Source organism: Patagioenas fasciata, chromosome 1 (assembly GCF_037038585.1).
Source record: "Patagioenas fasciata isolate bPatFas1 chromosome 1, bPatFas1.hap1, whole genome shotgun sequence".
Classification (NCBI taxonomy): domain Eukaryota; kingdom Metazoa; phylum Chordata; class Aves; order Columbiformes; family Columbidae; genus Patagioenas; species Patagioenas fasciata.
In genome coordinates, this window is record NC_092520.1 from 139,181,384 (window position 1) to 139,203,262 (window position 21,879).

The following is a 21,879-nucleotide window of genomic DNA, read 5'->3' on the forward strand; positions in this document are numbered from 1 at the left end:
CTTCTTGATCTTGACCAAAAACTTCCTCTCTCAAAGCTGTCACAGCTGATAAATGCTTGTTAACTTACCATTCTTGTTGGGATCATATTCATGTGACGCTAAAAGCTTTTGGTGTCGGTGTTGAAGTTGATTGTGGTAAATAAATCCAATGCTGGTGCCTAGAGAACAATACATTTTGGAAACTAAACTTACAGAGGGTCAAGCAAGAATGAGATTTTTAAAAAATGAAAGGTCCTGTCCTTCTGGGACCCGGGGGTCAGGAAGTGACTTCATGTCAAACATATAATCTTCAATATTGTCTTCACCTAGCTGGAATAAGACAGGTGTGTAAGGAAAAAAAGATTCCAAGTAGGTTCCTCCACCCTTAGAGAAAGCTTTTGTGGGAAAATTAGTTAAATCTTGGACTATATACGACCACTTGAAGCCTGAACGCTTCCCCACCATTTCCTGTGAAACATATTATGGACGTGTTTTGCCAGGTTTTAATATTTTAAAGTATGTTTTATAAGTATATATACTTATACTAAAGTAAATTATAAGTGTGCCTGTTTTTGTGTGTATATGCATGTTTTTACTGTCACCATCTATATATGTTTAAATACTTTTTTTACCCCTCTGCTTCAAGATAAGACTGTGGTGTATGTGTCATGATAAGCCTGTATCACTTGTGTGTCAAACCCATACTGTTTCCAAGAGGAAATGCTGCCTGTTCCTTGGCTAAAAAACTGATCTTCAGGATGTGGGCATTTGCATGTGGTCACATCCCATGTCATCCCAGTAAGCCTATCTAGCAAAACTACTCAGGCTTTTTTTTTTTTTAGCATGATACTTGATGTGCTACACTTTTTTTGTTTGAAGCTCATGGACGTTAGACTCTTACAGTGGGTAATATGGCCCATACTTGTAGGATTGATGTTCTCCCCTTGGAACTACTGTAAGACCCCAGAAATATCAACCTCATTCTCACCTGACCTCTGTTTGACTCTCATTAAGCTGTCTTTAAAAGCTAAGGACTTTTTTTGTTATGTTCAGTTGAAAAAGGTCAGAGAGAAAGGACTGGATTCTTCTTTCTCAGTGCTTTATACTGCAAGGTACTGTGCAGAGAAATGCAGAGGATACAATGTTAACATGTAATTCTTCCCTCTTCCCCTTATTCTTCCTACAAATCTGAGGTAAAATGGAAAGCCTTTGTACAGGAGTCATCCCTTGGATGGACTTCATCTGCTAGGCGTGTATAACAAACCGAAATACAGACTTATTAGTCCAGGTCTTTTTTTACATTTCTGTAGTAACAAACTCAACCTGGTGCCAATGGACTTGGTTGTACTTTAGGGAAAGCATCACAGAAGTCTAAGTTACCAATTTTAGGGCTTCTTAAATACATGGGGGTTTGTTGCTCTGTCTGGGTATTTTGTGATGAAAGCTTTCTGAGGTAAATTGTAAAGACTCCCTCATGCACCACGTAATCTCTTGCCACACCATAAATGCTTGCTAAACTTATATTTGTTTTACAAGGAATGAAGAGGAAGAGGACTACCTGTATATCTTAGATCTGCCCACAAATAAAGGCTGAGAGTGGCTTTTGACTTAGAAGTAACCTTCTGAGAAAGCTGGAGCCATCTGTCAAATTGTATTAGCATATGAAAGGCTTATGTTTTCTTGTGCAAACTTGTGTTGCTTTATCTTGAAGTACTAACACTTGGCTGGAGTGCAGCCTGTCTGTCTCCCCATCCTATCAGATTCAGGAGTTAGAAGGCACAAGTCTGAAGTTTAGGTAACTTTGTTAACCTATTAGATGCCACAAAACACTGTTTTGTAGAAAACAAAACATCCATTTATCCTTTATGATCTCTTCCTTATTAAATTATTTTTCTTCTTTTCTCTCTCTCCCCCTTCTTTCCCAACTAGATGTTGTATAAGTACATTACAGAATATTGTCAGTCATCCATCTTCTTTATTACTGATAGTGTTGCATGTAGGTGATGATTTCCCTGCTCTATTATTTAGTATCAGTTCTCATCACATATAATAAATCTGGGGCTCTGGTTTACCCTCTGGTTCTGCTCTTCATTGAACTGCATGGCAACTCAGTTTCAAACTGCCACAGGTTCTCAAGCAAGAACTGGAAGAAAAAAGACACCTTTGGATCCAGAAACTTTGTCTCTTAGAAAAATACAAGGAATCCCTCGATAAGGATTTTATTCAAATGGCGAGCAACCTGAGAAGAACCAAGACAGAGCAACTTCACCTAAGGAGAGAGCTCTCTGCCAGGTATCCCTTCAAACCATGCATGACTTTTTTTTTGCTTTTGTGCGGTTTTTTGTTGTTGTTCCTTGTGGTGGTTTTGTTTTTGGTGTTGTGTTTTTATTGTGGTGTTTTTGTTTTAGGTGTTTGGTTTTTGTTTGTTTTTTTGATTGCTTAGCTGTTTGGTAGGGGCTTGTTTTGGGTTGTGTTTTTGGTCTTGTGGAACAAAGTTTACTGAATTCTGAAGGCTTTTTTCACAGAGGAATTTATCTGCTGTTTTGGAGACTGGAACTGGTTTTAGCATAACATCACGCTATGTGGGAGTTAAGGTTCATGTATGAAGTAACATATGATCCTAGAGATGTCTTTGAAAACACCAGGAAGACCACAGACTGAGCAGTTAAAGCAAGAGGGCACTGCCTATCTAGCAGGTGCAACCATTAAATAAACTGCTAGTTTTGAGTGAAGCAGATGATCTGTAAAATATATGCTTGTGGGTATTATTGGTTTGGAAGACAATTTCTAGTCCCAGACAAAACAAAGTTTTAGTGTCTCAAGCGTCAATGAGTTCTCTCATTAAATATGAAAACGTAACTTTAAATTTTGTTTATTGGCACTTTAATTTTTCTGGCAGAGGAGAAAAAAATCTGAATTTGTTGTCTTTGTGGAACCCAGGCTTACTCAGTGTCAGCCTTCTGCTATCGTACACTAAACATCAATTTTGCATGCATGCCTTTGCTTGCATTTGGGATATAAGCTGCTTTGCATCCCTGAGAGCTAATGTGGAGCAGTCATATTGCACTTCTGCCTGACTTATTTTCCACTTAACATTGTTAATGTAGACCTCCCACATGCTCTCCCTTAACTTGAAAAAGAACTGATTAAAATACTGGTGCCTTGGTTTCTTAAAGCTGCCTCTCTGTATCAAAATTGTTTGTGATGGCAGCCACAGGAAAAAATGTACAAAAGTGAGTTAGAAACCCTTTGTGTATTTCTTCTCTACAGTGGGAGATAAGGCATTCCTTGGAAGCCATCATCTTTAGCACTGGTTCTGATGACATCTGCTTGCTGCCAAGTGAAATACCCTATAAAACACCGGAAAATTAGCCTGATGAAGCTGTGTATCTGCAGTAGTAGCTCCAGGATATCTTTACTAGAATGACTGACTCTATATCTGGTTGCCATTTCTCACAAACTATGAAACAATGTGGTGTGTTTTGTTTTGCTTTTTAATAAAAATGCAGAAGTTTGCTCTGCTAAGCTCTTGATCTTTGGGTTCTCTGGATGTTCTACAAGCGTCCACCATGGTATCCAGCTGGCTAGGGCTGACACAGCCATTGCTCTGTTCAGCTGGGGAGAAACTAGGGAAAGACCTCAACTTCTTTTCTAATTCTGTGGCTGCTATAGAAGATCCTTGTTTGCCTACAGGGCTGAATTTTCCTTAGCAAGAATGAAGTCCCTGATGCTGGATCCTGGGGAGCTGCAGAATGTAACAGCTGAACGTGGTTCTTGATGCACATCTCAACAACCGGAGTGTGTCATCTCCCAGGCATGCCCACTCTGAAATGTCATAACGGATTGTGGTTTGTGCTCTCTCGCCCCGCAGGCAACGTGATATAGAAACTGTCAAACAGTCACAAGAAGAAATGGCTGGCCGGGCAGAAGCCCTTGGTTTAGAGCTGCAAAAAGCCACAAAGCAGCTTGAGGATGCCAGCAAACAGGTAAGGGACAGTCATAGCTCCTCCCTCTGTGCAGAAAACAAGTGAGCAGATGTAAAAGGCTGCGTACGATGCGTTGCTGCTCTTGGGAAAGGAAATCGAATGTTCAGCATGGAGCGTCTCCATTGCAAAAGTGGAACTAGCAGAGGAAGTAAAAGTTGAGGGGGTGGTGACAACAGTTTGCTGATGAAAGAGGCAGCATTGCATATTTGTGGTGGCTTAAAAAAAAAAAAAAAAAAGAAAAGAAAAAAACCCAAAAATAGCTCCCAAACACAGTCCACCCCAATGTAAAAATGCAGAAGTTCAGAGGGAGCTTTATCACTTCCTGAGAAAGAACAGATGCAGTTTGGTTTCACTTACATGAACTGTAGAAGCTCCTTGTGTTAGCCCGGCTGCTTTATTTTTTTTCTTTTCCTATTTTTTTTTTTTTACATACTGTTTTGTGCTTAGGCAGAGGATAAAGTTGAAGCCTTTCACTCTGCTTGTGAGGAAGTCACATCCTTGAAATGCAAGCTGGAGGAAGCCATTTCTGAGCAGCAAAAACTCAAGGATGTGAATGCAGCTTTAACAAGCACTTGCCAGTTGCTTCAGGAGAAGGTGGAAGACCAGAAAAGTGAGTAACTACTGGTACTGTGCCAGCATTCACTCTTGTATGGGCAAATCCTTTATGGCAAGGGGGAATAGGACTGATGTGCAGGTGATCCAGCAAAATGCTCTGTGGGGGCTTTTTCTTTCTTTCATTTTTCCTCGTCCTTTAAGAGATCTGCAAACATGACATCTGGGTTGAGGATCAGGTGGAATCCTGATGAGTGGGTGTTGAGCTGGACCAAACCTGCAGAACCCCCTAGCAAAATCTCCAGTCCTAGAAGGAAGGGCTGGTAACTCCATGGTTGGCATGGGCACTCCTTTATCAGAGGTGATGTTCCTGTATCTGGGTAGCCCACCTTATACCTAAGAAAGCCATCTCTCTTTTTTTCCTGTACCAAAGAGACCTATTTATATTCTGCATTCTACTTGCTGTTTCTATTTGCTTTGTGGGTGGTTTGTTTGTTTTATTTAATAGCTGCGTGGTATTAAGCTGTTCTCTTTAGTAGAAAGTTATCGTGTCATTGTATTGTACACATGCAACTTTTGCTACAAAGCCATGGAAACTTTGTTAGCAAGTGAGCAAGAGCTAGCACATCAACACCTTAAAAGCTCTGGCAATTAAAGAGTAAATTGGTTTGATTGCAGCACATGTGGCTTTTTCTTTCCAAATTCTGAAGTGTGTATCACTCTTACAGGGAAAACAAAAATTAAATTACCTAAGCCCACTGAATGTTTGGCCTTAAGCATCCACTTCCTGGGGCAATGTGACTGATGGTCAACATATATGTGTGTTGTAAACAACTTTTATGTGAAATTAGTTTTTTTTAATCGTAGAAAAAATTACATGGGACCCCATGTCTTAACTGTAAGGCACAACTGTTATGCACTGATATGTCAGAAACAGCCCCAGACTGTGCTTGCTGACTTCCGATCACTATTTTGGTGTTGCTCATGCATGTGTGCTCGTGTTGCTTTCATGCTTACTACTTCTTTCAAACTTTGATGTTGAATTTTTACCAAGAGATGTAACGATGGAAATAGTTTGTCATTTTCCAGCTCTGAATAGACAAATCTCTTCTGCAAAGTGAACTAGACTAAATGAAAAGAGAGAGAACCCCAGATATGTATGATTCCAGGTAGTTTGCAGAAATCTTTCTCTCTGTGGATAAATAGAAGTAAATGTCTCTTTGTAGCAACTGTTAATACACTAAGATGGGAACTGCTTCAAAGGCGATTCTGTGAATTACTGTGTCAGGTATGATGCTTGTGTGGTGGGAGAAGGAAAGATAGGCTTGCACAGGAGGTGCTCTGGTGGAAGGACACCTACAGCTGAGATGAACTTGCAAGTAACCTGGCAGCATCTGATTTTTTTGTTTGTTTGTTTTTCTAATATGTACATAACTGTGGAGGTACTCAACTCTGTGTACTGATCTGTACGTTATTATTTTCCTTCTTCAGCCTGCTGGAAAAAATGGGCTAGAACTTACAGGTGTGGTGATGGCCTTCACTGTAAACAACTGTTGGTGATCAGCCCTCTCTTCTGCAGACAGTCTTGAGAACAAATGTTTAAAATCTTGTAATAAAATATTTCTCAGCATGCAGGCACTGGAATAGGCAGTGAAATATGTGGAAATATGTTAGAAATTATATAATTCTGGAGTACTTTGCCTTGAATAAAAATACTTCAAGTTTGAAAGGGGGTGAAGGGGGAGACAATGGTGGGAGGACATTTTTCCTCAAGCAGCTCTGGGAAAGAATGCTATAGCTCAGGGTCTGAACAGTCTGGATTTAATATAGAATAACACAGTATTTATGAAGTCATACAGAAGATCCTAAAATGTATCCCAGGCTGTACAACGGGCATCATAGGTGCAGAATCAAAACTGTGAACTAGCTGCATGTGAATAAAACTTGTGTTTGTGAAGAAAGGTCTGCAGAATGAAGGGCTGAAAGTAGTGAGTGGAAACAACTGCATAGTTTTCCTGATAGCTGAAAATAGTTCAATTAGAGTTCCATTTTATTAATAATCAGTAGTAGTGTTCCATCTCTTTTTTAGACTTTTTAAAAATTTCTTTTATGTCTGTTTACCTTAAACTATTTCTCTACTGCAACAGTGCTGTGCAGAGTTACAATCTGACTACAGCCTGCTGCCCACGTCAGCTGAGCTGGTAAAAGGGAAGGTAAGTGTGTTTGCTACGACCATTGCTGAGCCTGTTAAAATGTGACACTACTTTTGTCCCTATTTTTTTTTTTTTCATGAACTGAAGAAAATAAATAACTTTCTTTGTGAGAAACTTTGCCAAGATAAACATTTGATAAAAATAATTTGAGGTATATGTTTATGTGTATTTGTACACATACAAAAGTATATTCAGAACCTGATTGCAAAACCGGTCTCCTATTACTTCTGAACAGTTACGGTTCTTGATAAATTGCATTTTGAGAAGGATAAGAGGCTGAACATGAGGCTACATCTTCCTATTTCTTTTCCATTTTTTTGTTGCTTAAGCAATGTTAAGTCAAATGCAGCTGTGTAAGTGTTGCTTCAGATGTTTCCTCTACCTATCTTCAGATGGCACCTCTTCAGCAGTAACAGCAAGAAGAGGTGGTTTTTTTTGTGGTTTTGTGAACTGTGGACAGTTCTCCTACCCAGTTCATCTTGCCTGGTTTGGTAGTACCTAGTTCCAGGCCTACTTGAATCAACATGTCTGTTGCAAATGTGTAGCTGAATTATTCTACCTCTTCATATATGTGTTCTGCCCATTAAGGATGAGAGCTTTTCTAGAAAAAAAAAAAAACAAACAACCAAAACACAACAAATACAATGTATTTGTATAACTGTTAGTATTAAATTATGCAGATGTAACTGTATATATGTGGAAGGAGTTGGTAGCATTAATAGGGCTATGAAGTTGGTGAAGGGTTCAGGGGGGAAGCTGTATGAGAGGCGGCTAAAGTTGCCTGGTTTGTTCATCCTGGAGGAGACTGAGGGGTGACCTCATGGCAGCTACAGCTTCCTCACAAGGGGAGGAGAAGGTGCAGGCGCTGATCTCTTCTCTCTGGTGACCAGTGACAGAACCAAGGGAATGGCAGGAAGATGTGCCAGGGGAGGTTTAGGTTGGAGATTAGGAAAAGGTTCTTCCCCCAGAGGGTGGTGGAGCACTGGAACAGGCTCCCCAGGGAGGTGTCACGGCCCCAAGCTTGACAGTGTTCAAGAAGAGACTGGACAGCACCCTCAGACACATGGTGTGAACTGTGGGGTTGTCCTGTGCAGGGACAGGAGTTGAACTCGATGATCCTTGTGGGTCCTTTCCAACTCAGGACATTCTGTGATTCTATGTATTCAGCATGACTGAACAACAACAGCGCTTTCTGTTTTTCAATTAGCAGTTCCATTGCTCTAAAGGACTGTGGAGTGAAGGACTGACCTCCTGCACTGAACTTCCCAGGACTCTGCCCTTGGATATTTTGTACTGGCATAGCACACCTCTGCTGGGTAAGAGCTGTTTGTGTTGCCTGGTTTTCTGTCTCTTTCCTGAAATATGGGAAGAGTTGATTAATGGTATTAACCATATTAATCAACCGTATTAATGGTGTTAAATGTGTTGGAAGAGTATGGGAAATCTATTGTTGGCTTTAGCCTAATTCTGCATGTAATTCAAGAGGCTGAACCATGTTTATAATGTTTGCAATGAAAAGCTTGAAAAGGGAGCTGTCAGCCTAACAGGACTCTCCAAAACTATTGGTATACATCATACTTCCAAGTATATTTCTGACAAGATGCTTGCCAGTCTGGATCAAGAGGGGCTTGAGTTACATTCTTCCTATTTGTCCTATTAACTGGCATACACTGGGACAGCGCAACAATATCCTGCTACTTGAGCTGAGGTTAGTCCTGGTTTGAAAGCTTGAACAGGTGAGATAGCTACTGAGAATCAGATAACTTTATTTGTTGATTTCCCCTGCATTCATAAGATGTATGTACTTTCCTGTGACTCTTAAGCCTCACAAGCATTAAATGCAACTACTGACACATATACATTGCAGGGCCACAGAACTGCAGGGTGCATTTGGGATTTTACAGACAAAGCATTTCTTCTAGCAGTAATCTGATACAAGGCAGAGTCTCTTCTCATACAAACTACCACATGTTCAAATCTAATTCTACACCATACTGGGGGAAATGGAAGAAGATATTGCTTGACTGCACAATGCTCCTTATAAGAGCACTCTGCTGCCCTGAAAGGGCTGTTTCAACAGGCTAACTCAGTGTTCTTGCAACTTGCTGCAATATCAAGATCCAGCCACAAATAAGGTAGGTATTCTCAGCTTGCACTAATCAAGTATTGATACAAAAAATACGATCCATTTCCAAGCCCTCACTGCCACACAAAACAATTCACTACAACAAAACTGACCTACATGGAAGCTTCTATAACCTGACTGATGAAAGATACCCATCCCCAGGTGCTGCAAACTCTCCATCTACAACGTACGTTAAGGCCACATAACCAAACTCTTTCATACCAGGATGGAAGCTGCATTATTATAAATCTGTATTTGGTTGGTCTGCTGCTTTGTTATTTTAGACTTAAGTAAAAAAATGTGTGACTAACTCCAACTTTGCTAAGGACCACCATGTTTCATACATTTCTCTTAACAGATGCTCTGACCTTGGAAACCTCATGCCTAAATAACTTCTCTGTGCACAGCTGGCACTGGCACAGTAGACAGAGCTCCAACAACTGCATGTTTGAAAGCTGCGATCTGGGACATGCGTCTGCTTCAGATGTGAAGTCAGTGGGGTACAAGTAAGACGGCAAAATAACCTCTTGGGGGTGAAGGGTGGAAAACTCTATGGCATCTAGCAGGTTCCAAGGGAAAGCTGTATCCCCAGCACATGCAGAGTTCAATAGCAGGGCACCTCTCATAGGAAACACTGGACACTCAGTAGACAGCTAATGCTTTTATGGGGTAACATTTTGTTCACAAAAGTAGTATTAAAGGTTTTTACTGAAACTGTTGGTTGACAGTGGTGGTGTTTCCATTTTGTGCTTGAGAACTGAGGCATGATGTAGGTGTTCTTGTGTGTATTTTCAGTATTTAACTCAGAACTAACATCATTTTGTCTCTGAGGAATCACTTTTTATTTTGCAGAGTTTAGTGCATGAGTTCTGAGGCCTTTGCTTATCAAGCTGCCTCCCTAGATCTTTAAAATAGAGATTGAACTGCTTAAGATTATGAAAGCTAGCTAACTGTTGTCAGTGAATATTTTACAAGATAAGGATGTTCCTGAAGATGCAGAGGCAGGCAGTCTGCAGAAAAAGACTCAGCCACTCTCAAAGCTTTTGCCACTGGTTTTCTGCAGAGCTGTGCAGTGTGGAGGAGGTTGGGAGAAGGACTGGTGGTGCTTCTTGCTGTTCGGGGGAGGAGGGAGGGATTTATGTTGGTGATGAATTTGTCTTTCTCTGAGAGACCAGCTGTCTGACTATACAGATAGTGGTGACTTCAGTTGTTATGTGCTTAAGGAAAATGGGCAATGTATCTCACTGTTGTTTGGGCAACATGCAAATAAAATGTGTATTGCCAGATGGAAAATATGCTCTGCTGGTAGCTATACTGATGCAGACCTTCCTGTTTCCATTACAATGATGGACTCTTCACTTACTGAGGTGAGTGCTGTTTCTGATGCCTGAGATGTGGTTTTGAATGGGCTCAAGCATTTAGTGCCTTACTTAAATCCAGATCCAGACTGAGCAGCTATAAATCAGTGCTGCTGCAAGGTGAACAGAGCTGGCAACAGTCAGCAGGGCGCTGTGACATCTCGTTCTGTGTGGGGTAGTCCCTTCAATTTGGCTACACTTCTGGAATGCTATAGTTATAGCAACTGAGTCATGCTTTTAGCTAGGGAGCATTTTTAAATGTGGTTTTGAGGCTTGAGACAGTGCTGTTTCTGCATTAATACTCAGTTCTGCCAGTGAGGTCAGAGTGACCTGGCTCTTTTTATCCACCTGCAAGAAGCCACATGATGCTTTAGTAGTGAATGCTGCCTTTCTCTGTGCTTTCTCCCATGGCTACCATCTAACAGCTGCAAAACAACATCTTCACTGTATGGAAACTTCCCTTCAGCTGATGTGCTCAGATGTGCCTCACTGCTGTATTGAATCCTGCATGTACAGCTTGACCTGTCAGTCAACTTTCTCACGGTAACAGCAAGATGAGCTGCAGCTCAGCACACCTGCCTGTGCTCCAATAGTCTATAAAATCTAGACCTCAGCCCTGCCACGCAGGGCTTCTTATTAGCTTTACCAATTGGTGTTAGTGGCGATGATGAGTGAATATTGGTCAGCGGTTTCTGTGAACCTGAATATAACTTTTGCGAGACTAATAAACAGGCAACCTCAGACATGCCCTGGTTGGTGTGTGGTACCTGCAAGTGCAGCAGGGGTCTGCTCGTAGCAGCAAATTGGGGCAGAAAGTGCAGTGAGGCTGAAAAAAAGAGTGATGGGGACTGCCTGTGGCTTCAGCATGCTGCTTGGGGTAGCGCAGGTGAAGAACTCCCTGCTTGTGCTGCTATTACGTAAGCTACCTTAAAGAGGATAATCTCAAGGGGTCTTGCTTTATCCAGTCCTTCTGAAAAGTCACAGCCCTGTAAAGTCTTTTGAAATGCCCATGCTTTGTTGCTCTGGAGCTCTCTGTAAGTACAGCTGGGCTCAGAAATGCCGTTTTCCACTTTTGCCTTTATAGATAAGCATCCTGTGCGAATATTCTAGAGGGATGAAATTAAAATGTCAAAGCTTGCCCCAGAGAAAAAGCAAATGGGCTGTGTCCAGTTCTGAAAACCGTGACGTGCAGCAAAATTTGAATGTCCTTGTTTAATAGAAAAAGTCTCCCTAGGTGTGTGGAGGGTTTTATTATTATTGTTACACTGTGGTTGCAGATGTGTTTGAGCAGATCGAGCCCTTCAGCATGTAACTCACTCAAATTATTTTGTCAAATCATTGTCACTGTAGGAGTTTAGGGGCTATTTAACGAAGAAGCTATTGTGAGAGCTGGATGAAACTTGGGCTTTTTATACCTGTTTTGATTTACAAATGTGAAAGTCTTATCATAGTCTAAAAATCAGACGATAAGCCCTCCACATATTAATGCTTGTTTGGGAATTTATACAAGACTGTGGCCAGAACTTGTCTGCTGTGATAGAACCTTGGATTATTATGCTAACCAAAAGGATGAAGGGGAGAAAAATATAATTAGAGTTGTACTACAGGATCTTCTTTGACACAATCCTCGTATTAGGAAGAATGATTCTCTAATGCTCCGTGCAAATATATTTTATTAAGAAATCTAGAATGTGGGGGCTTCTTGTTGTTGCTTTTTTTTTAAGTGTACCCTGTGCAATCCATTTGAACTTATAATCCTAATAGTCAGTATGGGGTTTAAAAAACTGAATTCAGGAATTTCCTTCATTGCAAACAGAAACCATTGACCCTGTGATTACCTGGGAGGGGAGAGCACATGTCAAATAATTAAATGCTTTATTCAGTTTCAGGTGATGCAAGGGTTGGTTGGTTTGGGTGGTTTGTGTGTATGTTTGTTTTGAAATCCCTTTCAATTTCTTTTGTTTACACTTAAACATGCTGCTCATTTTCACCTTCTCCACCTGAAATACTCCTGTAGACCTGTGCAGTGCTGTACTTCCTTCAGCTTAATAGAGAATTCAAATAAGAATAAAAATAGCCTGGATTTGCATTAGGGGAAACATCCAGCTGGCTGGGGCCAGGCTCTGTGAATGCAGTAATGCAGCTGAGCTGTGGTGGGTGGAGGATGGAGAGGACAGAGAGGCACTTGCTAATGGTGGGAGCAGTCAGTTGCTCTCAGAAGTGACCAGGGGCACCTTGGTCACTTCTTTTTCAACTTCACTGGGGTTTTTGGGTCCTCTGAGGATGTTTGAGTGGGAAGGGGAGATACCAGAACATAGATAATCACTTGCTGATATGGTTTTTCTGTTGCCTGTCACCACCAACAACCCCACCCTGCCCTCAGCCCTGACTTCAATAGCACTCTTGGACACTTGATATGTAAGGAGCTACCCAAAGCTGGCTGGCCTCATGCCTTTTCTGCTTGGGGAGAGTTTTGGGGTTGTTTTTTTGTTTTTCTCCCTGTTCAGCACTTCTCTTCAGCGGTGGTGGAGTTCATCACAAGTCATTACTGCCCTAATTCCTTAAACCCTTGTTTCACCCTGGATTTTCACCCATAAATAGAGACCTATCTATAAATTGAGTAAGCAAGCTGGAGCTTTCCAGGGTGAAAGAAGGAAGAGGGTCATTTCCCATTCAGTATCTCCCTTGCCATACTAGAAGGCTTAGGAGGATGTTGGTTTTGTGTGTGATGTTGATAAGACTTGGGTCCAGAACCACACTATAGTGGTTAAAGAAACATGAGCAAAACTACGTACCAGCCCTTAACTGCTCAATTCCTCCCTGCTGTTTGCATACAAAGGAGGAGGCCTGAAGCTTTCTGAGGCAGCTAGGCAGTTGTTATATGTAATATTGAAAACTGACATCATTCAAAGCTGGACACTACAATATACAACACTACAGGCCTTCTGCGTTCTGAATCATCTGCTTAGTTGAGCTGTTAATAGTAATGTTTTTATTTACCTAAACATCTCTACCATCTATAGTTGGGTGAAGCTCTGTGTACCTCACTTGTGGAGTTTGAGGTCAAGACCTTGAAAATGGATATATTTTGATGCACAGCACTAAGGTAGAACAGTGATGTGGTAACACGTATGTTGGTCATTTGAAAACATGAGTTAGAAGCAAAACATGAAGTTGGGAACCAAAATAAATCTCTAAGTATGATATTCCTGAGAAGATTTCTGCAGAAACATAGCAATTGCTCCTCATACTTGGGTGGCTTTAGACTAGCAGATAAATCTGCATACTTATCACCTAGTTCTTCACCGCTGAAATAATTTAGGTACAGTTGGGTAAATTATTAAAACTTTTGACATACAAATTTCCTATTTGCATGGTTAGCCTTTCCCTGATACTAACTCTTCTCTCTTTCCATTAAGATTGGCTGTGCAGAGACAACACTACCAGCCAGTCTGATTCCATCCAGGTCAGGTTTTGTGCAAGCTTTTAAAAGCCTTTATCAAAAGAGTATACTATGGATGAATGAGTATCTGAAAGAATTTTTGTTCTGGCAGTGATCACTTAACTTCACCCCAAGAAGGCCTTCCGTCCTCTTCAGAAAGCGCTGCGCCACTAACAGGTAAGCCTTTAATTTGGGGCACAGACAGGTGAATTTTTTTGCACTGAAAGCCTTGGAAATAGTTATGCTCTAGTCAGTGCATTTACTGAACAGTAAGAGCTCTGTCTTTTGTTGCCTGACATTATAGGCTGCCTTGTTATGGAGGAAAAATCACCCAAGTGCCCACGTGAAAAAGAGGAAGATGTGGCAACTTCTGTAACAATGGAGAAAAACAATGATAAGGATCCAGCTGGTCCTGTGTCAGGTACAGTAACCGCTGCAGTGCTCTGGCACTCACGCAGTGAGGAAATGGCTTGTTTCCAGCACAGCTTTGAAGTGAGGAAGCTGAGTAAGAAAAATAACTTGTGAATTTATGGTTTTGCAAATATTTTCACCCGCAAGTGCTCTCAGCCCTCCCTGAAGCTGGGAGCAGGAATAAGGCTTTACCTACTTACAGGTGGCCAGTGACTTACAGCACTTCAAGAAGTAAACATGAAGTGACTTAGTGAAATCTTGACACTTGCTCAGCTGGCAGAACATTGTGTGGGCACTAAATCCCAGGCAATTGTGGGAGGAGAGAGAATGTTTTCATGGTTTTTAAAGAGTTTGGTGACACATGGTTAGACTAAATAACGCTTGCTTCTCTTTGAAAACTGATGGCTGGTACACAAGATGCTAGAATGGGTCAGAAAGAGAGATGAGGGTAGAGGCCTTTGTGCATGGTTCTGTCTTTCACTATGGTCATCAACATCCAGAAGAATTATTCTTACTAGATCTGATGGTGTTCTTTTGCTTAAAAACTAAAAGCAAAACAAAACTGGAGTACATGTACCCAGTGTATTTAAGCTATTAAAAAAAAAAAAAATCTGAATAAGCAGCACAGGATGTGGTGCTTCTTTGTAACTGTTTTTAACCTTTACCTAAACATAAGGCTTTGTTGTCACTTCTTGATTGGTTTTGTTTCTTTCTTTAGCACGATCTTCCTGACACCTAATTCAGTCCCCTTGCTTAAATATATTTTCTTTCTACTAATTTGCCTCTGCAGTTAGTTTTCATATGTGGTCTAGGTGGCTTTGGCAAGGAGGAAACAGACATGCAAAACAGATGAGGTCCAAACAGCTTTAAAATCTGAGATCCTACTGCCTATTGTACATCTCTGAATAGAAAGTGTTTCTAGTATTAGAACGGAGACATTAATGAGTCTCCAGTTCTGGTCTTTGCTAGTACCACACAATGGTCTCCAAGGGTGCTTGGGAGCCAGGTTAGATATGCAGCACCCCTGCAAAAATCAGCAGGGACAAAAGGGAGAGCTAAGCAGAAGTTGTTGTTAATGTGAAGGATGAATAGAGAAGGCACTTCAATTCTGAAGCTCATTTTTCCGTTTCTTTGCTTTGCCTCTTTGTGGGGGTGTGTGACTATATAAACAGCCAAAAAAAAAAAAGGCACTAGTTCTGAAAAGGTATAAATAGCTACCAGAGTCATTGCTACACAAGAAACTAGTATGACAGACTTTCTTCAGTTTCTTAAATATTTTCCTTTCTAAATCTTTTTAATAGCTATCTTTCTGGAGGTTATTTTTGTCAGCTTTAAAGCACTTCTAAATTGCAGCATTTGAAAGTTTGCATGGCATTTGAGCTGGCATCATCAGTTCCTGAACTTACCAGTTCATTATCACTTATCTTCTGGCAAAGAGAGTTCTCTTGTTGGCTCTAACACACCCTGGTAGTTTACTTCTTGGGTACAAAGGACAGTCCAAGTGTCAGGCTATGTTTGAAGCTTATGGATACCTGAAATACCACAACTGTGTGCATGTCCACAACCTGGTTATGATCAGGCTCCTCTGTAACAGTAGCCAAAGTAACATCTATTCCTTCATCTTGTATTCTGTAACATGAAAGAAGATAATTATTAATGCTCACATCATTTCACCTGTTTATGCATGTTAGGTTTTTGGTTGGGTGGTTTTGTTGTTGTTTTTGGTTTTGTTTGTATTTAACATATTCCTATGCTTATAGAATTCCAAATAAAAAATGATTATAAACTGCCTCCTTAAATAGCAAACAACCAACCCCATGCTGGTAGTAAAATAATGAAATTCATTTATTGAAGGGAATATTACTGCAACTCTTGCAGCTTTAACTAGAGCAATTACAACCATGAGTAATAATCTTGCTTGTTGCACTTACTGTGTTGTTGTTTGTTTGTTTTCAAGCCAAAGGCAATTATCATACCACTTCTTTTACATATTTGTAATGTTCTTTACTGGTGCCTCTCCTTCTTAGTGCCCTCTCCTGGCATTTATTGCAATTTCTTTTAGCCCTGTTGGCCCATGGCTAATACACTGGGTGTTGTAGGCTTGCTCTGTTTTTCTACTTACATTTGGTTTCTGGAATGTTTCTCCCCAGAAGCAGATCCAGCTGAGAAGAAAGTCTGCCCTGTGATGGAAGAACACAAAACTGCATTTCAAAATGTTTTAAAACAAGACCCGGTAAGAGCCTTAGTGACAGAGAAACAGAATTGGTTTGGCCCAGCAGCGACAAAGAGAAACTGCAGGAGGGAGGGGACAGGCCCTTCCAGTGGTGTTCTGGCTGTTCCTTTGCTATAACTACTCTCTGATATGCCTTTAGCAGGTGGGCCAGGAAAAGAAAAATAATAAAGAGCAGAGTGAGGAAGCACCAGCTGTTGTTCCCAGTAGGAAAGGTAAGAGGTTTTTGCTGAACACATACATGTAACTCACTGGAGCTTTGGTCACTTGTGTAAGAACTGTGTGAAGAGGTGCAGAGCTGCCTGCCCCACATCAAATTCTGAGGGTTTTTTGTTTTTAAGGAATACTAGCTCCATTTACAGATCAAAATGGATTAGCAATGGAGAGAGGGAAGATGTTATCATGCAAAACCTGCTTCTCTGCTTTCTCTAGATACTGAACTAACCAGCTCCATCTTCCTCTAGACAGGAGGGAAAATTTCTTAGGAGTTTCAAAGGATCTGGTATATTTGAATCAAGTTCTGGCATGCCTGCCCACTCCAAAGACTTGTGAAACAGTGTCCTTTATGCTTAGGGGTTTGTGTAACGTGATATAGATAAGCAGGGTGATGTTTCTACTGAACTGTGCTGAGCCATCTCTGCCCTTCTAATCACCTCACCTTTTGCCTTTGGAGTTCACTAAAAGTTAATGATGGGTAGTAAATCACGTAACATCCTGAACCTACATGCTAGGAAGTTAAACCAAAAGCTATAACTAGCCATTGTTACATTAATTAAATGCCAGTTGAAGCCAACTAAACAACTAAATTTTGGGGCTTTGTACAAGTGACAGTGCTGTGCTATCTCACCGCCACTAATACTCTGAGGCATACAAATTGTTCTTATTGGCAAAAGCTTAACACTGGAAAGCTTTAATTGTGGTTTCTGTTGGTGCTTCAAAGACTTCCACAAGCTGGTTTTGGGAGGCTGTTTTTCACTTCTGTTTGAGAACATTTTTCTCTCTTCACAGGGAGTTCACCCACTGCAGGTGGCATTAAAGGAGATAAATCGAAGCAAAACGAGCCGTAAGTGTGTTGACTTTCAGTGATCACCTGCAGGTATGAATTTCAATCTGCAGTCTGTTACATGGTTGCTTCTTCTTATCCTACAGTGACTCTCCAAATGAGAAAGAAGTGGAGGTAAGCATTGACTGCTTGTTGTATCCTTGAGTATCTCAAACAACAGAAAGATCTTGTAGATAAGCCCTGATTGATATCTAGTCCTATATAAAAGAATGATGCTGGGTAGCTTAAACTGGACATGTTTCTATAAGTTGGCTTCTGAAATGTCTTTCCTATCCCAGTGGAAATTTTTTAATGGATGGGATGGGGAAAGGTGGTGGTCTGTAAAACTGAACAGAAGATTTATCATTACTGAAACATTTGTTTGCAAGCATGAAAGAGCATAGCTGTGACCTCCTCCCAGGCAGAATGTGTTGCTTTAAGACAGTCTTGTCAAAAGGCGCAGATGGCACGCTGTGTGCTTCCAAGATAACACCTATTCTGGTTACAGATTATTTTCCTCATCGCTACAGATGGGAAAATTGGCTTGGAGGAAGTGGGCTGTGTTTGCGTTCTCTTCTGTATCTTGCCTGTAACTGTGTTCATGGAGTATAGTCCCAAATGTCATGTTAGTATTCAAATCTTTAAAAACTTCTGCATCACTTGGGTTATTCTGAAATCTTTTCCTCTTCCACAACAGGCTGAATTTCTGAGGTTGTCTTTAGGTTTTAAATGTGACTTGTTTACCTTGGACAAGAGAGTGAGGCTTGAAGAAAGATCTCGAGACTTGGCTGAAGAAAATCTGAAAAAGGAGATCACAAATGCTCTAAAGATGTTAGAGGTTAGTGTTGGCCAAGGCCGGTAGGGTGGGTGGGGTGTGCTGTTGTGAAAGCAGTTCTGTTAATATGGATTTTCTTAGGTTTTCTGTAAGAGAAATACATTTTAATTAAATCTGAACAAAATTCTTACTTGAGGGACTTGGTATTTGAGGGATAGCCTTCATCTGGGTGTATTGTGTGCTCAGACAATGGGTAGTTTTTCTGTTGCACAGGTGTTGGGCAAGAAGCCTTGTGTCCAGCTGACTCTATGCCCAGTAAGCTGCAGTCTCTGCACACTGGAGATCTGCACCAAGTTATGCTGATCTAGGATGTTGGATGCTGATCTTGTGACTGTGTGGGCCTGGACACAAACTGCTCGGGGTCTTCAGATGGGTTCACTCTGCTTTTGCCACTAACAGCTCACGGTGTTTTTCATACCAATATACCTCTTAGGCTTTAGTTCCTTTGTGTGAAGAAGATAACCAAGCACAGGAGATCATTAAGAAGCTGCAGAAAAGCTTGCAGTTTCTTGGCCAGTATGCAGCCCGAGTTGCCAGCAGAGCAGAGATGTTGGGAGCTATTAATCAGGTAACAGTTTCCATATAAATGCGTTTTGTACCAAGTTAAAAGCTTCTAAATGTAAAAGGGATGTCCGTGTCTCTTTGCTACCCTTCTGATTCCAGAATTAGATTTGGGAATCTTGTGTGTGTATGTAATGTGGACTGACCAGTACAGCCTAGTCCTGGCTTTCTCTTCTTTGTTTGTGGTGTTGTAAGACCTCCCAGGCACTGTGAGAGTAGCTACATTGCCCTAACATTGCACAAAAAACACAGAATATATTAAAAAAGGGGGCCAAAATAAAAAAATGCATCAGAGGGATGTGTACAGTAGAGACCAAAAGGATGCAATGTGGCAACAATAGTCTTGATGCTTTAACGATAATTCTGTGCCTTATGGAAAGTGCTGCTAATAAGCTGAATCTATGGAAATAAACAAACACCTGCTCAAATGTTATGTGTAATTGTGTACAATGCCAAAGAACAGCATGAAAATATGACCTGGCAATACGAGTAAATATCTGGTGGCAGCTGAGACTGTAGAGCAGAGGAGATGAGGACTCAGAAAATGAAGACTGTTTTAAGATAATCATAGGAGAAACGAGACCTGTGTAACTTGGGCATGTGTTGGGAGACGGGTTGCACTGAAACTCTGAAAGGGTGGAGAAAAATGAGAGGATGTTGCATCACAGTGACACAAGATGAGAGTAGATGGTTAAGTCTTAAACTCTAAATAAACATGATGTGATTCCTCAGAGTTGCTGCTTTTTTCTTCTGCTGTTGCACTTGCCCTGTTAGGAGAGTCGTGTCAGCAAGGCTGTGGAAGTAATGATTCAGCACGTGGAAAACCTGAAGCGCATGTATGCAAAAGAACATGCAGAACTTGAGGAGCTGAAACAGGTCCTGCTCCAGAACGAGAGATCTTTTAGTTCTCTTGGAGACAGAGGTAAAACTGCTTTGTCTGTCTTCTTTTTAGCACCTGCCAGATAAAATCTTATCTAATTGAAGCTTAGTATATTAGGTAGAGGGTTATATGACTGTCTTATCTCCTTTCCTAAAAAAGAGGGGAAAATACCAATTTACTAACAATATTAGAAACAACTCTCTGAAACTGAATTTGTATGTAAATTGTGATGAATCAACAGAGGCTTCCTGCTGTCTTCTAAATATGAATTATAGACTCCTGAAGTGCAGGTGCTCTGAACTTCCCCCTCTAAGCAGATGGTACAGAGGTCAAGTTTTCAGATGATGCTGTGCACTTGTGGCTTTGCCAGAAAAGGATAAAATTCTGCCGAAAAAATAGCGTGTTTTGAAAACAGAAAGGGCAGTCTTGCACACTAGTAAAGCCCTCACAGGAGCCTTCTGAATCACAGGCCGGTCCTTCCTGGCTGTAAAAGATTGTCCTGTAAGAGGACACTGCCTCAATAATCGAAGAGCACGTTTAGTGATAACAACAGAAATTGATGCTTGTAGAGGGTGTATAATGCATGAATATTATGAATTTATCTAATGAAATGGAAAGCTTTTTTCCTGAAACATCTTCTGCTGAGGATACTCTGATACACTCTTTGCTTAAACAGGTAGTGCAGAAAATCAGACCTTTAGTTGCAAATGAAGCTCACTGCATTCCTGTAAGCATTTCTGATGTTTGATCTCTTCACAGACGAATCTACAAATAAAAAGCTACCAAATTCTTTTAACTTCAAGGTAATGGCATTCACAGCCTAACATTAAATTTCAAGTATATGTGTGTCTGTTTTCTTTGCCTTGTCATGCACTGATGACCTGCTGCATGCTTGGCTTGACTTTGGTGGTTTTCCGTCTCAAAGATGGGCCGATGTCATCAAACACGAGGATATATTTTTCCAGTCACCCCCACCAACCCAAGGGAACTGCATGTGGTTTCACTTAAAAGATGAAGTGTTCACAGAAGCTGAAATATCTGTGCTGTCATGCAGTGGTTAAGAAGTATTGTTCGTGTGTGGTTCTGTCGTCGAAGCTACAGAAGAAGGGCTTAGCACAGAGAGAGTGAAAAAATAGGTGGGAACAATCCACATTGACTGTAGGAATTCCTGTAAACACCACTAGAATTTAGATGTCTTCAATTTTGTGTTTGTTTTCTTCTGGAAGCTGTGTAGCCAGCCTCACTTGAGATGCTTGGGTGGGAGGGGAAGCAGTTAATATGGAAAGCTGTTGCTTGTAATGACATGGTTTGGGCTGTGTTTATGGCTTGACTCTTCTTTGTGTGTCACTTCAAGTGAAGTATCATTTATTTATACAGTTTGTATAAGAACAGGTGGTATCTTATGCCATCAGTGAGTAGTCCAGTCATTCCTTGGTAGAGTCAGTAATTCCTTTTATTTGTGTAGCCATCATCATCCCTTCGAAGAGTTAGCATTGCAACACTGCCCAGGAGCACTGGAAATGCAGGCACTGGGTTGCCACTGGTAAGTGGGGGTTCCCAGGTGGTGAGGTGCTTCACCTTCTCAAAACTGGCCTGGGATGAAGTGGGGAAAATGCCAGTGCATTAAATGTGTCGAACTTTTTCTCTAGGCCCAGCTCCATGAACCCGATGGTGATGAATTTATCACCGCGTTCAACAGGAGATCAAGCAGTTGGTAAAGTTACTTGGGCTTGTCTTTGAATAGGGTCAAATATTTTGCAGCTCTAACTGTGCCTGCATTAAGCAGGTCATGGAGCATCTTGAGGTCTAATAATATCTAGGCAAAACCTTTCATATTAGTTTTACACACTCCAATAGATACACAAGCCTTCATGACTATCACTGCTCTCTTTTTTTAATTAAAGATTGAATGTTTTTAAAAAATTACCTCAGTTTCTTGCTTTAGAACTAAAAGATTAAATTTAGGCAGCTGGCATTGATGGATCTGGTTTTTGTATTTTTTTTTGTGTTGTTTTTTTTAATAATTATAATTTCAGGCAACTGATTTTGAAACTTATTTGGCTGAGGCCTACCCAAATGAGTAGCCTGCTGCTGAATTTCTAATTTCCTGTTATAAATCTGATGGGAAAATTAAGGCAAATGTCTTTAAAACATGACAGGGGGCGACTGGGAGCAAAGCAAAATGAGAAGCGTCCTTCACTACAGCGGTTCGTTAGCACATATGCCTGGGCAGACTATGAAGATAAACATGCTGAAGCAAAGTAA

At 40.9% G+C, this 21,879-nt stretch overlaps 1 protein-coding gene across 1 annotated transcript in view; it reads left to right on the forward strand.

The window, feature by feature from the left end:
- Positions 1 to 21,879, forward strand: part of IRAG2 (inositol 1,4,5-triphosphate receptor associated 2) — a 40,715-nt gene that overhangs the window by 17,280 nt on the left and 1,556 nt on the right. The window contains exons 17-38 of the mRNA XM_065852480.2: positions 2,108 to 2,271; positions 3,851 to 3,965; positions 4,413 to 4,575; positions 5,744 to 5,805; positions 6,665 to 6,730; positions 7,938 to 8,046; positions 9,214 to 9,361; positions 10,141 to 10,222; positions 13,633 to 13,679; positions 13,768 to 13,832; positions 13,960 to 14,076; positions 16,217 to 16,299; positions 16,439 to 16,511; positions 17,305 to 17,359; positions 17,446 to 17,473; positions 18,036 to 18,176; positions 18,607 to 18,741; positions 19,509 to 19,656; positions 20,374 to 20,417; positions 21,080 to 21,157; positions 21,264 to 21,328; positions 21,774 to 21,875. Coding sequence (XP_065708552.2) covers positions 2,108 to 2,271; positions 3,851 to 3,965; positions 4,413 to 4,575; positions 5,744 to 5,805; positions 6,665 to 6,730; positions 7,938 to 8,046; positions 9,214 to 9,361; positions 10,141 to 10,222; positions 13,633 to 13,679; positions 13,768 to 13,832; positions 13,960 to 14,076; positions 16,217 to 16,299; positions 16,439 to 16,511; positions 17,305 to 17,359; positions 17,446 to 17,473; positions 18,036 to 18,176; positions 18,607 to 18,741; positions 19,509 to 19,656; positions 20,374 to 20,417; positions 21,080 to 21,157; positions 21,264 to 21,328; positions 21,774 to 21,875 — 2,090 coding nt within the window. The remainder of the gene's footprint in view (positions 1 to 2,107; positions 2,272 to 3,850; positions 3,966 to 4,412; positions 4,576 to 5,743; positions 5,806 to 6,664; positions 6,731 to 7,937; positions 8,047 to 9,213; positions 9,362 to 10,140; positions 10,223 to 13,632; positions 13,680 to 13,767; positions 13,833 to 13,959; positions 14,077 to 16,216; positions 16,300 to 16,438; positions 16,512 to 17,304; positions 17,360 to 17,445; positions 17,474 to 18,035; positions 18,177 to 18,606; positions 18,742 to 19,508; positions 19,657 to 20,373; positions 20,418 to 21,079; positions 21,158 to 21,263; positions 21,329 to 21,773; positions 21,876 to 21,879) is intronic.